The sequence below is a fragment of the Ambystoma mexicanum genome, chromosome 1p (genome assembly GCF_040938575.1).
Source record: "Ambystoma mexicanum isolate Mex_15411 chromosome 1p, UKY_AmexF1_1, whole genome shotgun sequence".
NCBI lineage: Eukaryota > Metazoa > Chordata > Amphibia > Caudata > Ambystomatidae > Ambystoma > Ambystoma mexicanum.
In genome coordinates, this window is record NC_090921.1 from 152624978 (window position 1) to 152648039 (window position 23062).

Genomic DNA, 23062 nt, shown 5'->3' on the forward strand with positions numbered 1-23062 from the left:
ACATGGATTCACATGCTCATGAATACGATTATACAGTAGTAGATATACACAACCACAAGAGGTGGAAAGTCACACAGAAGCAATACACTTACCCCTGGGACAGACTCAGCTCATGCAAACAGGTTGCCAAGTACTGCTTGGCCGACCTAGGACTCCTCCTGGAATGCCCGTTGACACAGTAGAATCTTGTGAAGGTGTGGGTAGACCTCCACGTAGCCGCCCTGCAGATGTAGAGCAGAGGAACACCAGAGAGAATCGCTGTTGTCCCTGTGATGCCTCTGGTGGAATGGTCTGTCGGGCAGACAGTGGCAATGTATGATACAGCCGTAGAGCCACCTGGAGATGGAAGACTTGGAGAGGGCCTTCTCATGCCCCAAGGGAGCAAAACTGATGAAAAGCTGAGAAGTCTTTCAAGAGTCCTTTGTGCTGCAACATAGAAATTCAAGACACGTGCAACATCCAGTGAATGCAAGTTCTTTCAGCAGGTGAAGAAGGGTTTGCAGAGAAAACTGGTAGAACCAAAGGCAGTTCAACGACGCCTTTGGCATAAAGAAGAAAGAGTTTTGCAGGAACACCTTAGTTGAGTGGAAGGACAAATATGCAAGCTTACAGGATAGAGCCTGGATTTCTCCAACATACCTGGCCAAGGTGTTCGCCACCAGGAAGGCCGTCTTCCATGACAAACTTCAAAGAGGCCCGATGCATAGGTTCATACGGAGGCCCCATCAGTTTCGACAGTACCACACAGTCAGCTCCCATGCAGGAGCAGGAGCCTTCACCGGAGAGAATGTTCTGAAGAGACCCTTGAGGAACTCCTTAACGAGCCTGTGCGACCACAGGCAGAGCTTGCCTGGAGCCCAGCTGTACCAAGATATGGTGGCCAGGTGGACCTTGATAGATGCATGTGCAAGGCACCCTTGGTTATTGAGAGTAGGTACGGAAGAAGCTGCAGTGCTGTCACACGCAGCAGAGAAATCATGCGTGGCCGGCACCACACCACAAAACACTTCCACTTGTTCTTGTAGCAAGCTAGCGCAGAGGGGACATTCACCTTGGCTAGAATTTTCTTGCATTCCAGAAGCAGCGAGCAGTGCCCCCATTCTAGACTGCAGGAACCAGGACGTGAGGCTCAAAGAGGCCGAGTCGTGGTGCAGGATTGACCCTCCTTCACTGGCGAGCAGGTCTGGAAGTGGAGGCAGTTTGATGGCTGGAACCACTGACAGATGAAGAAGGTCCGAGTACCAGATATGCATGGACCACACCAGTGCAATGAGGATCATCATCCAGTGGCAACGTCTGAGTGTATTGATCACTTGTAGCAACAGAGGAATCAGCGGGAAATCGAACAGGAAGAGGCCCTCCCAAGGGAATGACAAGGAGTCTCCCAGAATGCTTGGCTGAGGATACCTGCTGGCAAATGTTTGACACTTGGCCTTGGTAGCTGTAGCAAAGAGGTAGATATGAGGGAAGTCCACTCATTGAAGAGACAAGACACTTGCGCTTGCTGGAGCTCCCATTCGTAGCAGGACCACAGCTCCCTGTTGAGTCCACAATGGTGTTCTGAATGCCGGCCAGGTGAAAAGGGACGAGAAACATCTGTTGAGCGATGCCTCAGACCCACAGATGATGTGCCTCCAGAGAGAGAGCGGGGAAGCGCGTCCCACCCTGTTTCCTGATGTAAAACATGATCGTGGTTTTGTCCGTGAAGACAGAGGCAGAAAAGACTTGAGAGTTTAGAAACCTGCTAACAGCAGTTCCAGGACACTGATGTGCAACTCCTTCATTTCCATGATCCAGAGGCCACTGGCATGAGAATGTCCGGTTGTGACTGTCTCCTGATACGCGGGACCTGCAAAGAAGCACCCTGCAAGAGATCTGGACAAACTGACAACCAGTGCAAGGCCTGAAGAAATGCCCGATTGAAGGCATTTTTGTCGTTCCATGCGCCAGTGACTTGCAGTCATCTGGCCTCCAGAAACTCTTAAAGGGGTCTCATCTGCAGTCTACAAAAGGGAACTAAATGGATGCAGGAGGACATCATCCCCAGCAGGGACTTAATGGACTGGACTGCTGCAATGGATCCTGTCGATAGCCATTGGAGCTTTCCCAGGATGGCTTTTACTCTGTCTTCCGTAGAAGTCGCTAGACCCGAGAGTGTATTTAGGCGATCAACCAGAAATAGCACGTTCTGCAATGGCGCAACGCAGCACTTCTGATAGTGTATCAGAAGAAGTCAGGGTCTGGATAGTCTCTGCAATGTGCTGGATTGCCAGCGGGTGAGAGTGGGATCGGATGAGCCAAACGTCCAGGTAAGGGTAGACGTGGATTCTTGTGTATCGCAGATGCACTGCCACCTGGGCCAACCATTGGGTGAATACCCTTGGGGACGATTTCAGGCGCCTTAGGGCAGGGCCTTGAACTGGTAATGGTGCCCCTGAATGATAAAACACAGGAACGTCTTGTGTTTGTGATGAATGGGGATGTGAGAGAAAACATCCTCTAAGTCAAGGGTCGCCAGGAAATCTCCTTCCTTGTGGCCCATCCTGAACTTTTGGGATTTGAGGAACTTGTTGAGGCGTTATAATGGGCCTCCATCCTCCCAACTTCTTCCATACCAGAAAGTATCCGGAGTGCACTCCGGAGTCCCGGAGTGGGGGGGACCTGTTTTATTGCCCCTTTGCTTAGCATTTCTTGAACCTCTTTTAGTAGCTGTGCCACGTGCAGTTTGTGTCGTGGGACGGGAGGAATGTTAGGGCATTTGTTCTGGAATTAAAGAGTGTGCCCCTGCTGAAGGACAACGAGCACCAATTTGTCTGTGGAGATCTTGCACCACTGATGGATACATTATGACAAACAGCCTCTCACTGGGGTGCAGAAAGGGGCGGGGGTCGTGGGCCCTCGGCCAATTCAGGCCTGCTGCAGCATCTGCATCCTGGATGGAGGACGATTATGACGCTGGCTGCCACTTCATTAGGCCTAGGAACATCCCCTATGAGCCTCCTGGGTGGCAATAGGGGGAGGTTAAGCCCTTTGTGGATCTTGAGAGACTCACTTTAGAGGAGCGAAAGGACGGCCTCCTCTGCGGAAGAGTGCCCAAAGAACGTGCCATCTCAGTGTCTGTCTTTATGTCCTGTAGAGTCTTGTCGACTGCCTTTCCGAAGATGTTGTCACCATCGAATGGCATGTCGACCAGCTTTGCTTGTACACTGGTGTGGAAGTTGGTGACCTTGAGCCAACCCTGGGGGTGGAGGGCCACTCCAATGCCCATTTGGCGAAAGCCCGAATCAGCGATGTCAAGGGCGACAGTGATCACATCGTCAGAGGCTTTCTCACCTCCCGGAAAAGAGACAACGCTTCAGCGTTTTTATCGTCCAGCAGGAAGTCGAGGATGGGCCCTACGTGTACCATTACTCTCCGTCATACCTCGAGAGAATGGTGAGGGCATTGGACACATTGATATTCGATGCAGCTGTCATGATGATGCAATTTCATATTGCATCCAGATTTTTACCTCTTGGTCCGGAGGAACCATAGACGAGGAAGACAGGTTGGAGGACCTCTTCCTTGTGGCGGCCAAGACCGTGGCGTCTGGCGAGGGCTGGGACCTGAGGAACTTGGGGACCAATCTGGAACCCGGTACTACTAATTTTCCAAGCTGTCCCTTTTCGTAGCAGTAGTGTTAGGGGAATTCATGACCAACAGGTCATCCTCTCAAATGTCATCCAACATGGAACTGAAACGATTGTCCCCTTGGAGGACTTCCATCGCTCGAAAAGGAAACCTCCCTTTTTCTTTCCCTCAGTTACTAGGTTGAATAGCTTCGCCACCTTCCAGATTATGGGAGGAAGGATAGCTCAGGGCAATGCGTTTGTATTGGAAGGAAGACAACGCAATGCAACACAGGTACAAATCCTGATCCCGTGCTTAAAAACCACTTGGTGTTAAGCGTGTTATAAAAAGAACAATTATGGAGTAGAACAACCCGATCTCGTCCGGCTGAGAGGCCCTGGAGGACACATTGACATCAGGGGATTCCCCATCCACGGGAACATGGTCATCGAACTCATCCGTGCCTTGCATACTGGTTATGGCAGTATCAGTGTTCGTGCGAGTTGCATCCTCCACCACAGTGGTGCAACCGGCAATGGCCGAGGGGGAACAGGGGCCAGATGAGGCAATGTCGGCTGAGCTTGCGAAGGCTTCAGAGGGCTCCTTGTTGGAACAGGAATTAGAGCAGCGGGCAGTCACTGTTCGATCTCAGCCACCAGTGTGTGCAAGGTGGTCAGGATATCCCAAGATCTGGGACAGGTGCTGGGCCCTCATGTGAAGGGCAAAAAAGGCTGAGATGGCTGGTGAGATGTGCCCTTTGCTGAGATATTGGCACCATGGAATCAGGCTCGCCTTGACACCCCCCCGCCCACCTAGTCAGAGTAAAAACCCTTTGGCAGGTCCTCCCCCAAACTGGTGGAGTGTACTGGCGACATCCTGAGAGATCCCAGAAGGACGAGGGTGAAAATCAGAGTAGCCTTGGTGGGTCTAGGCAGGAAATCCTTCACTGGAGGCATGTCTCTCACCAAATCCAAGCCATTAGGGAAAGAAGCGGTGACTGGGTGCCATTGTTAACGGGACTGTCGTCAGTACCGCCGACAGAGGTCTAGGCTGTAAGGATAATCTGGCCGTGGTTAACCGTCGTAGTGGCAACGGTGACGGTCATGGATGAGCCCCTTGATGGAATCGAAGCTGTCAACGGAAGACCAGATGACAACAAGCTACTCGTGGACGTGGCCGTCATTGACAGGCCCTTTGACGAGGTCTTATGTTTGTTCGATGGCGCCAATGATTTCCTCGCAGACGGAACCTGTCCGCTTGACAGCAGGCCAACACTCGACAGAGCCGGTGATGGCGACCGGCCTCTCTCAGATCTGGGTCCTGCAGCCGTGGCGACCGACGACAAAGAAGGCATTGGAGCATGGGACGATTTCACCTTTTTTTGGATCTTCTCTAGTGAAACATCTTCAAAGGACCTTGTCCCCTTTTTGCCAGAGGGATCAAGCTCTTTAGACCCGTCAGCCATGGATGAGGCATGACTATGCCCGCAGGCCGCGTCAAAGGCCTTCCCTTCCTCAATCCAAGCCACCATCCTTCTACTGTGGTCCTTCTGTGTCTTGGAGAAGGACTGGCATATCGAACATCCATCCGCATCGTGATCGGAATGCAGGCAGTAGATGCTCCGGAGGTGCCGATCTTCGATGAAGATGTTCTTCAGGCCACAGTTTTAACAGGCTCTGAAGAGGCTTTTTTTCGTGGCGTTCGCCATGTTGTTGAAGCAAAGGCGCAAACTTGGGCCTGTGGCGACTGCGAGTCGGAGATCCGATGATGGATAAGGATCTCCTCAGGCAATGGGTCCCCACTGTCAGTAGTCACTTGACCGAAGGAAATAAAGATAGGGGACAAATTCATGCAAAAATGGGCAAAAAAGTTACCCGATTTCAAGGAGCGAATCACGATGACTCCAACATGAGAAACATGCGGTAAACATCTGAAGATGGATGGCCACCAGGGGTAGAGTTTAGGAGGACTGTCATTGGCTGGGGCAGTATGACCCAAAGTAACAGCAATGGGCTACAGAAGCGATTAGCAGTTTTTCAGCTGAAAGCTAAACTGCTTTAATTTTACTGAGGATTCCAAGAGCAAGGACTGCTTGTTTGACTTAATGTTGTGCGTAATGTGTACAAAAAAGAGAAATACAATGCAAATAAGAGATGAAAGGTTTTCATCTTAGCATGAGCTTTCCCAAAAGGAGAGAAATCAAACTGCTTTAAGATGTCTTTCTTCTATGCCGGCAGAGGGGGAGGCACCTGCCTCAGTCTTGCCCAGCAAGGTCTGTTTCAACCCACCTTTAGCTTCTTCTGATAAACGAGCTGATTATTCTGAATGGAAAACCAACGCCTGTAAGAGAGAAGGGCATCCTCATTATAATCAGCCGGAGACATTGAGGGAGTAATGCATGTTTATGGCTCTTACGAATTATGAACAAAAAAGAAGAATGGTGAAAAGAGGCTGGTGGCTAAAAGGTGATAAGTAGCAGGGCGGAGAATCCAGAAGGACAAAAAAAGCATCTTGGAAATCACCTGAAATGTGATTTCAGGTGATTTCCAACTCGCCAATGGAGGACATAAAAAGACAGCTGATTGGACAGTGTGGTAGCTAGCAGCACAGCGAACAGTGGGGTGCAGATGGAGCAAGGACACAGTAGCTGAAGACTTGGGGAACGTTAAGCGGGAAAAGGAACCGGTGTCAAAATGTTGCAATGGGACGCAGACCCCCTAACCAATGCACAGAGAGCCATGACAGAAGAATGTAACTCGCCATGAAAAGTGGACACAGATGTGTGTAGCAAGGGCTGCCAACCAATTAGGATAGAAGGCCAACATAGCAGTTAAATAACACAGGAATGAGCTTGGCTTCAGAGAGGACTAGGATGGGATGAGAGAAGGACTGATGGAAACATATTGGTAAACAGGTAAAGCTGAATGGGACAGAGATTGCATGCAACACAAGGTTAAGAGTGTGGCAATCCTGCATGCTGTTGGCATCTGGTCACCTGCTCCACGTCTTGAAGGCATTGCTGGCTCGTTTAAAGAGATACCCTTCCATAACAATGCCACTGGGTGCATCGGCTTTGAATTCCATCATGGCGTCATCATGGGACAGGTCCTGGAAAAGAAGCGGGGCAGTGTAAGGTTCCCAACTGTCCATGGATGCAGAGCTTTGGAACAAGAAAGGACCTTTCAAGGCGTTCCTATGCAAGTTTAGCCGGCCCCCTCTTAAGACTTGGCAGCCTGAGCAAAGAAGCCAAAGCTTGCTAACCATCCCATTCACTATCTTATTATATAAACCACTGCGAAAGGAATTCACAACCCCGTCACCTGCCAGACATCAGCCAATCTAAACACTACAGAATCGCATCTACCAAAGAAATATCCTGCAGAGGTCAGAAATCCATCCAGTGAAAGATCAATAGCCTTCATTTCATAAACTAATATCATCACATGCTCCCGTTACTCCATGAAGACTAACGTACACTACCTAAAGTCATAAATACAGACTGTGAATCCATGTGAGCTAGGCAGGAACTCATTAGCTTTGGCCATCCAGGCACAATCAAAATTAACATTTCAGGCCACATTCTACCACACTCTGATGGGAATTGCCTGAAAGGAATAATTCAGGCTACGCCGCGCGTAGCGTGAGCATGTCACGCAGAGTGCCAGCGAGTGTTGGTCTGCAGTTGAAGGTGAGATCATCACTGTTACATACAGCGACACAGACTTTAGTTCGCTTAACAATCATCGGATGTAGTAAAGGGAATTGTACAAAAAGGTCGACCTGGGAATTCGTTTTTAACCCCCCCATACACCACATATATTTGCGGGGGGGGGGGGTTTAGAGTATAATATTAATATATGTGGTTTGCGGGGGGTCTCCCCCTGCATATATGTGGTATAAAGGGTTAAAAAAGTCACCTTTTTCAGCCGTTGCAATTATCACATAGAACCTACTAAAGCATAGCGGGAATTATCCCATTCTATCTTCACTTGATCATAGCTGACAATTTAAGAAGCACGAAAAAGAGCTCTACGCCGGACCAGAATTACTAAATCTCATCTTCTTTGCTAGAGGCAAAGATCTGGATACTGGGAAATGCAATCCTTTGGCCAAGTCAGAAGGGGATAAAATCACTGCTTACTTCTCCTCAGGAAAGCCCAAGCCTTTAGCAAGTGGCGCAGACAGTGATTTCACCTTGAAAAATCATTTTCCAAGAGAAAGTAATGGCACAAATTGTTCTGATACAGACAACAATTCATAATTGGAATTGTGTTACTGTCTACAACAAGAAAGAAAAGAATTGGTGTGTAAAAAATGATCAAATGGCCAATCGAATTGTAGCTACTCCTCCAGCATTGTAAATTCTTCTGGGCATCTGTGATAAAACAACCAAGATAAGTGTTATTGCTTCGACTGGCATTTTGGTGCAACCAGTCAAGGTAAATGTGGCCTGCCATGCTTTACTGTAGTATGTTATTACGTGTCTGGACTGGCCTACATTGTGCAGCCAGTTGGGACATGTTTTCATTGTGCCAATGGCATTTTTAATGGCAAAGCATTATATTAATTAAAGCCTTAATGTTCCTGTGCACTGTTGGTGACTTGCATGTATTGGATTTTTAGATTGGTGTTACCCTAATTGGTGTTACCCTACAAAACAATTGCAAACGCTCTGGCCTTTTTCTCAGTAAGAGTGCTGTATAATGAATTAAAACACATACTTCTATCTTTCTCCTAGTGCAGCGTGCGGCGTACCCCTGCTGCAGCACGTTTGTGCGAATTGCGCAAGTGTGGTAATCCAGGCCGACCCGTGTGGCGTGACCCATGATTTGTTACCAAGTTGGGGTGGGGGGGGCTCAGCCTGGCTCGCAGGGGGGCCCCCAAATGTTGTGTTACGCCACTGGTGAAACAGTGAAAGACCTGAACATCAACTCAGTTGGGAAATTAAACGTTAGGGTAAGTGAGCAGAGGATGTGGGTGGGGTGGAGCAATGAGGGATGGAGGGGCAAAAACAGATGTTTTTTCAGTGGCCTTGCGGAGCCTAAACAATCACTGATAAATACTTGAGAAGAATTTGCTGCGGGTCCTGTGTTATGCAGAGAGTGGCTGCTTGAAGGAGTGGATCTGCATAGCAGATGATGGCGTAGCTGCACGTGCCCGATCACAGCGTGTGCGCTGGTCACCCGAGACTCATTGCAGCCCTAGACCGCCTCTACACTCTCCTGAGTCTAAACCTTACTGCTCTGCTACCTGACCTTGACTGAGTTTGGTAAGACATCAATGTCTTTTCCCTGTTCACTATAATCGAGTGGTCTCTCGGAATCCACTTTGCTCCAGAAAATAATTCTGTGCATTTACATCCACATCTGCACCCAGGGAAAAGATCTGCATGTTGACACACGCTGCCGAAACACTCATCGTGTCCAGAGACTGCCTAGTTGGAAGCTGTCTTTATTTAAAAGGTTTTGGGTGGATTATGCGAAAGCCTGTAAAGGCCATGTCTGATCCTGCAAGGGGCACGGTGGGTATACAAAGGTCTGTGGGGAAACCCAAGGTTTACCTTGGGATAATGCAAGGGGTTGTGGTGGGGCAATCCAATGGGTCCTATGCGCGGAGGTCTCCATGTGTTAATATCCCTGCAAAAATATCGCCATACAAGATTATCGCCATATTTCTGCAGCGATATTAAGCCATGGAACATGCGGGGCACACCCATGCAACTCCCATAATTTTTTTAATGGAGCAGGGGACACCCCTGCAACTCCCGGTCCAATTAACTCCATAAATGATCCTTATCCCAACTAATAATATCGCCTATGGCCTTACCCCACAACCATATAAATGGTGATATTATTGGTGGGGATAATATTACCCGATACCGCGATGAGGGGCTCTACTGGAGGCTTTGTAAGGGTCTGCTAGGAGATAAAACAGACGTAGATCAACTTACACAAGACAAAACACACGAACTCAGAAATCTTTGGCTGAAGAGTAATTGATCAAACAATGCTGGATGAGCCCCTATTTTCCCACCACAGCCCAGATATAACGTCTCGGGAGACCTGCCCCTTCAAGTCCAAGGCTCTCCAATACTATCCTTGGCAACATGCCATTATTGAAGACTCCTCCACAGCTCCAAGCCTGACTTACCCGGAGGCCGCGCGACGCCCGGCCTGCTCACCTTCTGCTTGATGACAATGTGCCTCTGCTCCATGTCCCGCTTCTCCCTCGCAGTCTCCAGGACCATCTGATGCAGCTGAGGAAAGACAAGTATTGCCAAATCAATGCAGATCGTCACACCGGAGGCGGCTTGTGGTCACATAGCCAGGACATGGCACAAGGAGGGATGGCCCCAGTGCTATGCATTGGGACACACCGAAAACCTAGTTTGACGCTTGGGATATAAACACTATCGTGAGGCCAGGCAATTCTCACTCATGGCAGAGAGAGGGACTATACCTCAGCATGTTCATGGACACCCATGCTTTTAGACATTGCATCGATATTCTCTGCACCCACCACTGCATCTGCACTAGCGTACCCCAACCAAGACCTGGAGGAACACCCCTGAAATCTGGGGCAATTTAGTAACCTGTAAGAGGGTGTGGGTTGCCATATACCACAAATGCGCGACGTCTCCTGCCTCCAATCAGCAAGTGAACCAACCCCCTTGGAGGACACACAGCAGCTTTCTGTGGACACCTGCCTTCACCTGTCATGGGTTGGTAGGGCCTGCATGACTGGGAGAACTTGTAACAGGCATTGGTACAGTCTCAGTGACCAATAGGTGAGTAACAGATTATCAGTAGCCTATCTCAAAGTGATGAGTTCTACAGAGACTAGTGATGGATGGATTGGCATGGTATGTAATGACCCATCATTCACTGCTGGGCCTTGTGGAATCAATACTGAGCTTGCCCAGCCATGAGTGAACAATCATTGACAGGAAGAGCTTAAATTGAACAATCACTGAGTAATAAATATTGCCAGTTGTCTGCACTGGCCAATCACTGTAACCAGTTGGTGGGAAGAAAGCACAGCTGTCATAGTTGATGTTGTGGTCTGCCAATACAAGCCATTGACTGATGGGTGTCGGCGTGAGAAGCCGTTTACTGGAAGGGGATGCAATAACCAATCCTTGAGTCTTTGGGTACAAGGGTTAACGGCTGTTGTACACGTCTGTGCACAGTTCGTCATCCCCATAGCCAATCACAGCGCAACAGGACTTGCAAAGACCAATGGGTGCGGTGTCAGCGCTAAATGGGACAGGTGAGGATCGGCTGGTGTTTGAATAAAGTCCCTTTGTTGCCCGACACAGACAAGGCCAGTGTTACTCCCAGCAGCATCACTCCTCTAATAACATTCCGCCAGTACAGGAAGGAAAGGCCGCACTGCACGTGACGTGGGGTCGAAGTTCATCAGAGGAGGAAGTGCTGCAGAAAAACAGGAAGCAGCTGAGCCATAGTTCATAGAAAGACTTCCAGGATCGAAAGCACTCAGACTTTCCATGGCAGCCTGTGCTCAGGTCACCGCCGGTGTACCCGTCTCAATGTTCATGTCATGGAAAACAGGGGGGGGGTGAGGGAGAGGGTTGTATAAAGTGAAAGTTGCATGCAGGAATTCCATGCATGCATTGCAATGTACAACTTTTACAAAACAAAGTGCAAATTGAAAGGATAAACAGGCGAAATTGCATTTACGCTTTCATTTTAGTCTCCATTTTTGTTTAACCACACATGTATAGCTGCCAAGTTGCCCGGTGCCATGCGTGACACCTTCGGCCAGTCCGTGTTTTCCCCCCATTCCATACTAGGGCTTGTAGTTTCACTTTGCCCATAGTCGGTATGGGCCCACAAATCCCAGCAGCGTGCAATGGTCAAGCCAGGGTGTAACGGATGGCACAGGAAGCCGGGGGAAGCTATGTAAATGCCACCTGCAAATTGCGCTTTTCAGCAGGCATGTACAGTGAATTCCTATGCAATCTGCATGCTTTTAGCAGGTGTTAATGGATGCAGATCCAAAAGAATCCATCGTTTTACGACAGCAGGAAAATGTCATGCAGGAGTAAATATGACGGAAATGCAAAATCCGTTGTGTGGCCCTACTCCTTCAAATGCATGGAAAATCCCCCAGAAGCTCATGTTTAATAATTGAGTAATTTGCCGGCGCGGAGCCATTAAGTGTTCACATACACGTAGGCGGCTCCCCGTGCCAAATTTTGGTAATTTGCACGGCAGGGCAAAAGGCGGCATACGTGTGTGTGTATGCCGCCTTTTGCCCTGCACTTTTGCACTCCATCAAGCAAAGTGAGTAAACGCTGCTTACCATGCTCCCATGCCAGGCAGCGTTTACTTTTTGTTGTGAGCGCTGCCTACCATGCTCGCAGGGGCAAGCAGCACTCGCATACAAAATGAAACCCTGCCCGACATGCATATCGGGCAGGGTGTAATGGTAAACGCTGCCAGAGGCAAGAGCCAGATATGCAAGGGTACTGTCCCATTTAAAACACCTTGCCAGGTTTTCCCAGTATGGCCCCATTACAAGTACCGCAGCGCAGGCGAGAAGTGCTGATTACGTCCCACCCAACGGCAGCCCTGCCGCAATGGCGGCAAGTGCTGATACCGTCCCACCCAACGGAAGCCCCGCCACAATGAGCAAGTACTCAACGGTTGCAAGTATATAACACCTGCTAAGAAGAGCCGGCACTCTCCATTCAAAGTACAGCAGCCCTGCTGAAAAGTGCCAGTACTGTCCTATTACAGATATAGAAGCTTTAGAGAACCAGTACAACCCCATTACAAATATAGCAGCTGTGCTGTTCAGTGGAAGGCAGCATGTTGGCGCTATATAAAACACAAAACAGACTGCTATTCTATTACAAGTATGTCAGCCCTGTGGGGGGCGGGAGATGTGCAGACAGTACTGCCTATTACAAACATAGCAGCACTGAGAAGGGCTAGTACTGTTCATTTTTAACAAATAAGAGCACTTGTAAGAAGCACTGGAGCGATTCCACCATGAAGAAAAGTGCCTGTAATCTCCAGTATAGCAGAGAAGTGCAGGCGCTGCCCCGTAACATGTACAGAGCATTGCAAAGTCATGGCCCTGTCCCATTACAGCTGGAGCAGAGCTGATGTGAAGAGACTTGACTGTTACACGCCTAGCAGCTCCCATTACAGCTAGGGCCACCCTACACCTAGCAGTTCCCATTACAGCCAGGGCCACCCTACACCTAGCAGCTCCCATTACAGCCAGGGCCACCCTACACCTAGCAGTTCCCATTACAGCCAGGGCCACCCTAAGCCTAGCAGCTCCCATTACAGCCCGGACCACCCTACGACTAGCAGCTCCCATTACAACCCGGACCACCCTACGCCTAGAAGCTCCCATTACAGCCAGGGCCACCCTACGCCCAGCAGCTCCCATTACAGCCAGGGCCACCCTACGCCCAGCAGTTCCCATTACAGCGATGGCCACCCTATACCTAGCAGTTCCCATTACAGCCAGGGCCACCCTACGCCTAGCAGCTCCCATTACAGCCATGTCCACCCTACGCCTAGCAGTTCCCATTACAGCCAGGGCCACCCTACACCTAGCAGTTCCCATTACAGCCAGGGCCACCCCACGCCCAGCAGCTCCCTTTACAGCCAGGGCCACCCTACGCCCAGCAGCTGCCATTACAGCCATGTCCACCCTACGCCTAGCAGCTCCCATTACAGCCATGTCCACCCTACGCCTAGCAGCTCCCATTACAGCCAGGGCCACCCTACGGCCAGCAGCTCCCATTACAGCCAGAGCCACACTACGCCCAGGAGCTCCCATTACAGCCCTGGCCACCCTAAGCCTAGCAGCTCCCATTACAGCCAGGGCCACCCTACACCTAGCAGCTCCCATTACAGCCAGGGCCACCCTACACCTAGCAGCTCCCATTACAGCCATGGCCACCCTACATCCAGCAGCTCCCATTACAGCCTGGAACACCCTACGCCCAGCAGCTCCCATTATAGCCAGGGCCACCCTACACCTAGCAGCTCCCATTACAGCCAGGGCCACCCTACGCCCAGCAGCTCCCATTACAGCCAGGGCCACCCTACGCCCAGCAGCTCCCATTACAGCCAGGGCCGCCCTACACCTAGCAGCTCCCATTACAGCCATGTCCACCCTACGCCTAGCAGCTCCCATTACAGCCATGTCCACCCTACGCCTAGCAGCTCCCAATACAGCCATATCCACCCTACGCCTAGCAGCTCCCATTAGAGCCATGTCCACCCTACGCTTAGCAGCTCCCATTACAGCCAGGGCCACCCTACGCCTAGCAGCTCCCATTACAGCCCGGGCCACCCTACGCCCAGCAGCTCCCATTACAGCCAGGGCCACCCTACGCCCAGCAGCTCCCATTACAGCCATGTCCACCCTATGCCTAGCAGCTCCCATTACAGCCAGGGCCACCCTACACCTAGCAGCTCCCATTACAGCCATGGCCACCCTACGCCCAGCAGCTCCCATTACAGCCAGGGCCACCCTACGCCCAGCAGCTCCCATTACAGCTCGGGCCACACTACGCCTAGCAGCTCCCATTACAGCCATGGCAACCCTACACCTAGCAGCTCCCATTACAGCCAGGGCCACCCTACGCCCAGCAGCTCCCATTACAGTCAGGGCCACCCTACGCCCAGCAGCTCCCATTACAACCAGGGCCGCCCTACACCTAGCAGCTCCCATTACAACCCGGGCCACCCTACGCCCAGCAGCTCCCATTACAGCCCGGGCCACCCTACACCTAGCAGCTCCCATTACAGCCAGGGCCACCCTACGCCTAGCAGTTCCCATTACAGCTAGGGCCACCCTACGCCTAGAAGCTCCCATTACAGCCAGGGCCACCCTACGCCTAGCAGCTCCCATTACAGCCATGGTCACCCTACGCCCAGCAGCTCCCATTACAGCCAGGGCCACCCAACGCCCAGCAGCTCCCATTACAGCCAGGGACGCACTAAACCTAGCAGCTCCCATTACAGCCAGGGCCACCCTACGCCCAGCAGCTCCCATTACAGCCAGGGCCACCCTACGCCCAGCAGCTCCCATTACAGCCAGGGCCACCCTACGCCCAGCAGCTCCCATTACAGCCCGGGCCACCCTACGCCCAGCAGTTCCCATTACAGCCATGGCCACCCTACACCCAGCAGCTCCCATTACAGCCCGGGCCACCCTACGCCCAGCAGCTCCCATTACAGCCAGAGCCACCCTACGCCTAAGCAGCTCCCATTACAGCCCGGAACACCCTAAGCCTAGCAGCTCCCATTACAGCCATGGTCACCCTACACCTAGCAGCTCCCATTACAGCTCGGGCCACCCTACAGCTCCCATTACAGCCCGGACCACCCTACGCCTAGCAGCTCCCATTACAGCCATGGCCAGCCAACACCTAGCAGCTCCCATTACAGCCCGGACCACCCTATGCCCAGCAGCTCCCATTACAGCCAGGGCCACCCTACGCCTAACAGCTCCCATTACAGCCAGGGCAATCCTACGCCCAGCAGCTCCCATTACAGCCATGGCCACCCTACACCTAGCAGCTCCCATTACAGCCAGAGCCACCCTGCTGAAAAAGTACTGTTGTTGGGCCATTGTCTCATTTTATTGCGTTTTAGTTTATACAAACTTTTCACACTTTATATGAAAATGCAGGTTATTTACAGATTATAAAAGACAAACACTATATGCACCTAATCCATAGGAAACGCATCCTATCCTGCACGTTTCACTTCATTGGGTTCGCAGCGCTCTATTCATCTCAACACACATCTGCACCTCCCTTGCTTGCCACTGCCTCCCCCTCTGTGTCCCTCCCAGTCCCTCTCTCCTCACCTTGCAGATGCCCCTATCCCCGTGGCCCTCGAGTCCTCCGCTATCAGCCCCCGGCAGCCCCTCGCCCAGGCCCCGTCGTCCCCGCACATCTCCGGCCCGTACGGGCTTTCCCGGCGGGCTGCCCCGCGGCCCCGGCCCCCGAGCGAGGCCGGAAGCGGCGCTCCGCCTCCTCCTCCTCCGGGGCCCTGCAGGCCCGGACCAGGGCCAGCCCGAGACTTTCCGCTGCGTTGGCCGAAAAAGCCCAGTGCAGCCGAGTTCCTGCCTTCATTCTCTCCCCCCACCCCTCCCTCTCTTCTTTCCTTCCTTTCTGGCTGATTCCTTCCACCGGGTCTTTCTTCTTTTCGACTTAATATGAGCCGACTATCCATGGCCTGTGGAGTCACCACGCTCCATTTCGTCCTGAAGTGTTTCCAGCAAACACGCCGCACAGCAACACACGTAGCATTTTACCTGAAGGACCCATGGGCACAGTCACAGGAGTTAGACTAGTCACCAATTGCTGCCCTTCTTGTGCCCCCGCCCCAGGGACAGGTGAAGACATGCCATGGAAGAGTTGCCAAATCGGCTTAAAAGTGGGCTTGTTGACTTTGCAGCAAAGCCCATTACTTCTCACAGCTGAACTAGCTCCTTAACTGGCCTGCACTCCTAACTTCTGTCTTACCTAGTAAGTGGGTGTATACTTACAAGTCTGATATTTTAAGTTACACCAGAAAGCTTACTCTTTCAAAGTTAATAATTTTCTACTACGTTAACATGGAAAAATCGAATTGCTTCATAGGGATAGTTTAATGTTCTTAAAAAGTTGCACAACAAGCCGGAGGTTTCGAACAAATGTAATCATTATCCTAGTGAATTTACTACAAAACTTTTTTTTAGCGATTCTTAAAGTGAGAAAAGTACAGTAGTGTAAAAGGAAGGCTTTTTTCAGGCTTGGATTCTAGTGACATCTATTTTTCCATTCAGGATGGGGAAAATGAAACAATATTCTTTTGCCTTAACACGTTTCACTAAAGATTTACATATTGTAAGGTTACTTTAATTTGGGATGTGTATTTTGCAAGTAAACTATCAGAACTCTCAGGTTTCCAGTGACAGGCATGAGAAGGCCTTCCAGTTCTATTCGCCCCCTCTGGATTCTGGGACTTGTATTTTTTTTCTGTCCCATTGGAAATTAAGGAAAACTGCACATCTCACAATTACAAGCATAAATAGGACTAAGTCCCCTTCTCACGCATGGCCATGGGAAACGTAAGCACTCTGCTATACCAGGCAGTATTATTGTAGGCTTTGAAATCCAAAATGAACATATTTGTAGCATGTTGAGCTTGTAAATTATGTGATGAAATGCTTAAACTGTGGATTGGATTAAAATCCCAGTTTACCGTTTAACCAAAGTGTGTGATCCTGGGCAAATAATGTAATCTCTTCATGTATAGTGGACAGACCTCAGGAGAGCCAGCAATTATTTCTTGCTTTATTGCTGCAAGTCACCAAAATGGCATGGGCCGTCCAAGGTATGGCCCCGCAGGAGAAGGAGTGAAACATGTTGCTATGCCCCGTTATGCTATGTTATTGAGTTGTATATAGTACACAGTCCACCATTTTCCGATTCTTGGGTTTTCAGGATCTTCAAGAGCTGGGGTAGGAGACTAATGCAGAAGCAGGGGAAGGCTGCGTTACTGCAATGTTGATGTGTGCATGATCAAAAAAAGCTAGGATTCTCTGTGGTGTGTACATTTTATATATTTTGTGAGTTGCCTGGAGCAGTGGTTAATGTGCGCTCTAGGTTGGTAACTTAAATTGTTTATTTGATTATTGTGTCTGTCCTTGTGGCGTTTAAGGACTGTGGGGAACTGTATTGGTGTATGTGTGGTAGGTTAGTGTGCGATTTAGGGAATTTCTTTGGGTGAAATACGTTCTATTGGAAAATCTGTATTGATTCAGTGAGGAGTTGTTTGTTGGGGGGGGCGAAAGATGTTAAGGTAGCTACTGTTACCATACATTGCTCAACAGACCACCTGATAAAAACTGGAAGCAACCCTTTTTCACTGTCGAAAAATCACAGTCATGTATTTGCTTATACCAATGGAAAACACTTTTATTGGGCTTAGGCTATGGTGTTGTGGGTGAAAGGATGACAGGTTTGGGTCTTGTGTTCTGGCTGTTGAGGCAGTATTCCAGGTATGGGGCCTGGGTTCTAGTGGTGGGGCAGCAGAATGGCAGATATAGGGCCTACGCTATGCTGGTGGCGAGGCAGGATGCCATGTACGGGCCTGGTCTATGGTGGTGGTGTCGCGTTATATTGAGATAACCCTTAACCTAGGGAGTTCCTTCTCACCCCCAATCAACGAGCCCTGCAATACTCGCTTACTCGTTTTTAAGTGTGACTCAGTCACACAAATCTCCCCCCTGTGCCCACAGCGAGCCACAAATCAGCCCGGAGTATAGGACATGTATTTGTATTTATTTTAATAATGGAAAAGGGAGAACGCACTAAAACGGCACACGCCACCTTCTTTGTGGGTCACAATTAACCATCTTGTTACACAAATAAATGAACCTGGTAGGGAAAAACACAAATCACAATACTTTAGTTTATACAGATTTCTCTTCAGAAATAATCAACACTGGTCAATGAATAAAAGCAATTGGTACAAATGCAGATGGTAATTATGATTTCACCCACACTTTTGTTTTGAAATAAACAGAGGGTGTTTTAGCGGTTTGTTTTCAGACCCCCCCACCCCTACTTTGGTCAGTTTTGGGAAAGTTGGACAGTCAAAATTGGGATGATTTAAGAATTATGAATTTTCAGCCCCCCTCCACTTAAAGGCCTGTGTTGGGGAAGCTGGGCCCAAAGGATTACCTAATTAAATGACAGGCTATAGTTTTCAGAGCACACTGGGAATGAGCTTTGTTAATTTCGAATTTTAACATAATTTACCCGTGGTGTTCTGCCAAGGGGAAGTAATTAAATTAATATTTTTAGTTAAATAGGCTAAAGATCCACACAGGTTTGACCCCCTCACTATAAAGGGAAAGGATTTAAGGCCAACAGATTCCCACACCTTTTGGTTTCAAAGGGGTCAATTCAACTTACATAGAATGCCTCTGTTTAGAGTTCAGGAAAACCAGCTGCCTTTCAGGACCCTTTTGGAGGTCAGGGCAAGGGACTGGTCACTCCACTCTCAAGGATGGTCCACAGCTCTTCACCATTGTCTCTGGAGGCTAGCTCAGGGGCAATGTGCTTGCCTTGGAAGCAAGACGACACGGAGCACCACAGGTTCGATCCCTGGGTCGTGCTTAGAAACTTCTGTGTATTAAGCATGTTATAAATAACCTATCATATCATAGGGCCCAGCCAGCCTTTAGGCCTCCCCAGCAATAGCCAGCTCCACCCAGATAGAATCTCAGCAATCTCCTTTGGCGTTTCCTTGCGACTGTCAGATGGTAATTTTCAGCAGCTCTGTCCTTTCTCTCGCAGTGCATCCACTTTATATACCAGTAATGGCTCCATCAAGATCTCAATATTGGGCAGTTCCCTGCAAGAGGTCTCACAACCAGGACTGGAAAGTTACCATTCTCTCTCCTCCAAAGTACAGCCTCTCTCTATGGATTGGTTTAGGAGTCTGGAAAAGACATATGGCAACTTCCATTTGAAATCCCCTTTTTTCCCCCCCCATGTCATCTTTTGGCAAAAATCTAGTTGTGTGTCAAAAACAAGAATTTACTAGTACATGCAATTTTATATATATATATATATATATATATATATATATATATATATATATATATATATTATACGTCAGCTGATCATGAGGAATTTAATAAAACAACAGCCAGGTCTGCACCATGTTGCATGGCCATTTGGCAATTTTCCTCTGTTTTTACAAAAAGCACAATTGTAAGGAACATGCAATTTACTCCACACATTCCTAATTCTACCCTCCCACCAGTTCGCCAACTCTCAAATTCGGAACATATTCAGGGCAGCCAGGAACACCTTTTAGCTGGTCATTACTGAACTGGATAGTCCCAGCCCCTTTGATGAGTAGCAATTACCCTTGAGATGGATGGGGATGCAGATTTTTATTCATATATCAATAAATCGAAACGACTCAAGTAATTGGCAAAAGAAAGACTGTTTTAATATCGGGGAGCATAACGAACATCAACATACTCGCTCAATCCTCTTACTCAAACATTCTTAGTAAAAATTGAGATCTTATAAGGAAAACTTATAAGGAAAACTCGTCGTCAATGACGTTAACCTACGCATGTACCAACGTCATCCTACGTGGCAAACTACAAAAACCTACGAGTATGGGTGATTGGCTCGGAGTGAATATCTAAGTATACGATCCATACTAGTCTAAAAAAAGTGTGAGTATGTGATTGGTTACTTTACATCAGGTGGGGCAACTAAGCCCTCCCCTAAAAATGACACCTATGAACATCACTACATACACGACGTCCCATTGGTTTACACAACTATAGGACCCCTAAATACACGGTCCTCTACGATTGTTTGGCACTCTAACCTCCGTCAGTACTTTTCCATCTACGTCTAGCAGCATGCAGGCTGGCCATCCAGGCGATGGGGTGCACACCTTAGCTATTGCTGCCCACCAATTAGCATATCAATCCATCATCACCTCAGTGGTCTGCAGTCAATTAGGCTTTGAAGCTCGGCCTTGAGCTTGCTCTTAGCTCTGAGAAATTTAGGGAGTAAGAAGCATGGTCTCCCCTCATGCGTAGGTGTGACCATGTCATTTGTCCAACTTCATGCGCCCAAGTGACTGGAGACCATGGAATCATGCATTTAATACTATTTTTTAATAGACCTCTGACGTCTTTCTTGTTATGTTCATGCCTTCTGAACAGGAGTTTTGATCTTTCACACGATTTTGGATCCAATGACAGTTCATTCCAGTTTGATAAGACCTTGGCTTCTTGGCTCACCCAGCCTCGTCTGCTGAGATTCACTTTGTAATTCAATTTGCCTTTTAACTGTGACACACGAAAAATGAGGCTAAGGCCTTCTTGCTACTGTCCAGCACTGCTATAATGCATATTGGAAACATGCATCCTTCACTTGTCCATATATATATATATATATATATATATATATATCAAGAGAGCAGATCAATGCACTCTGGAGCCAAAAAATAACCATCGATACCATGAAGCTCTGTCAAATCATTAATCTGTCCTCTCACATTCTTACCAAGCCTCAGATTTCGGTCCTTTCCCTGGGCCTCAATTTTTGTCCTACCAAGACTTTCGACTATGTTCAAGCACGCTTAGATTTAGACAAATTTCTTCGTAAGATCAAACTCAAGAAATTTTTCTGTATAAATCCTACCGCTACCAAGCCCTCTATACCTCGTACTGGTCGTACTGACCTCCTCATTTCAGACATTCCATCACTCATGGATCTAGCCTGCCTTGAAGATACCCAGTTTGACTTCTCGAATGTCGACTTCCCTGATTTCAACATTAATCCCAACTGGGATGTACATACAAGGCTCAAAGACAAATCTAAATTCAATCTGCAGTTTCCAGTGGGTGGATGTATTGAGGCGTTCTACGATCTATGTGTCAGCGACCTCAGAAAACTACGGAAAAGAACTGTCAGTACTAAACAGAATCTCACAACTTCTGGCCATTCGTGAATTACAAAAACTATCGAACATTGTAATCAAGCAGGCAGATAAGGGGTCTAATATCGTGATTCAAGATAGAGTCCATTATGTCACTGAGGCCAATCGTCAATTAAAAGACCGACTGTGCTATGCTAAATTATCCAAAAACCCCTTTGGAGATATACAGTCTGAATTTACCAGTCTTTGCACTAAGTGGGCCGACATTGGACTCATCGAGGATGATTTCTTCCTGCCATACTGTACCCACTATTTATTTTTTACCCAAGACACATAAATCTCTTACCCATCCACCTTGGAGACCTATTGTTACGTTATGTGGTTCCCTTCTCGAGCACTTGGCACAGTTTATTGATGAGGCCCCGTTTCCTTTTGTTTCGGTTTTGCCCTCTTATTTGTGGGACACTAAGGACTTTCTGCAACACATTACCAATACACCATGGGAGGATGGGCTTCTTTTGGCTACTCTTGATGTTGTTTCCCTTTACACCTCTATTGATCACGAGGTGGGAATGGGAGCCTGCAAATACTTTTTGGATACTCGTTCACTCAATCACTATGGCCATAGCTCGATGATCTTGGAGATGTTGTTTTTCTGCCTCACGAACAATGTTTTTTTATTTGAGGGTGCCTTTTATCGGCAAGTAAGGGGTACTGCCATGGGCAGTACCTTTGCCCTGTCGTACACCAATTTGACGATGGGATGGTGGGAGGCTACTTTTTTATGTGACTTGCTTGCATCCAGTTTTCCTACCCAAATCGTCGCCTGGTGGCGATACATCAATGATGTTTTTATAATTTGGAAAGGGACAGAAATGGACTGGCAATTGTTTGTGAAAAGCATTAATACCAACACGGCTAATTTACGTTTTACAGAATGCCACAGCACTACTGAAATTATCTATCTCGATGTAGTTGTGACTCTTGAAAGATCTGGTTTTCACACAGCATTGCATAAAAAACCCTCCAATACTGGTTCACCCTTGCATGCCACTAGCTGCCATCCTATGTCATGCAAAAGAAGTATTCCCTATGGTAAATTTATTTGTTACCGTAGGAATTGTACTGACATGGCATGTTTCGATTATCATTGCGCCCAGGCAGCCGTTGACTTTCTGAAGCAAGGATATGAAAGAGGAACTATAGAAATGGCCTATATGAAGGCCTGTGGACTGTGTAGGGATAAACTGTTGTATGGCATCAAGTCCGATAAGATCATCACTGATGATGAACCCAGACTTATTGTTTCTTTTGATAATGCCTCCAACCATGTTCGTAGGATCATTGAACGACATTGGCGTGTTTTGATTTTTGACAAAGATCTATGACCTTTGCTTTCCAAACGTCCCAATATTACCTACAAAAGAGTACCCTCGTTGAGAGACAAGCTAGTTTCCAGCTTCTTGTCGCCCATTGACAAAAGTCCCTTTCGGACCAACTGGCTGGCGGTCTCCCCCATTGGCTTTACCAAATGTAAAGCCTGTGCTCATGCCACTGTTTGCAAATCGTTTATACATCCGGTTACCAAATGTAACCAGACCATCAAGTATTCGATGAATTGTGACACCGCATTTCTTGTTTACGTACTCTCGTGTCCCTGCATGAAGTGGTATGTCGGGAGTACTACATGCAAGCTCAAATTGAGGATCTTGCAGCATTTTAGGGCGATTAAAACTCTGACCCCGCGTACCCCATGGCCAAGCACTTCAGACAGGAACATGAGAACGATTTGAATTTCTTACTTTCTTTGCAGTGGCACACATTCCAATTCACCCTAGGGGAGGAGACCGTGTCCTAAAGTTGAGACAATTGGAAACGAGATTTATTCTGGACTTCGATACAAAGTTTCCCAATGATCATAACCTCAATGAGGAGCTATACACGTTCTTGGGCACCTAAGCTGGATTTGTATACATATACATATA

General features: G+C 48.5%; 1 protein-coding gene across 4 annotated transcripts in view; it reads right to left on the reverse strand.

Annotated features, from left to right (window-relative positions):
- ACAP1 (ArfGAP with coiled-coil, ankyrin repeat and PH domains 1) overlaps window positions 1–23062 on the reverse strand; it is a 671900-nt gene that overhangs the window by 198912 nt on the left and 449926 nt on the right. For all 4 annotated transcript variants that reach the window (XM_069645604.1, XM_069645612.1, XM_069645621.1 and 1 more), the window contains 3 exons: window positions 9791–9865; window positions 6605–6717; window positions 5898–5949 (listed from right to left, as the gene is read on the reverse strand). In XM_069645604.1, the coding sequence (XP_069501705.1) occupies window positions 5898–5949; window positions 6605–6717; window positions 9791–9865 (240 nt within the window). The remainder of the gene's footprint in view (window positions 1–5897; window positions 5950–6604; window positions 6718–9790; window positions 9866–23062) is intronic.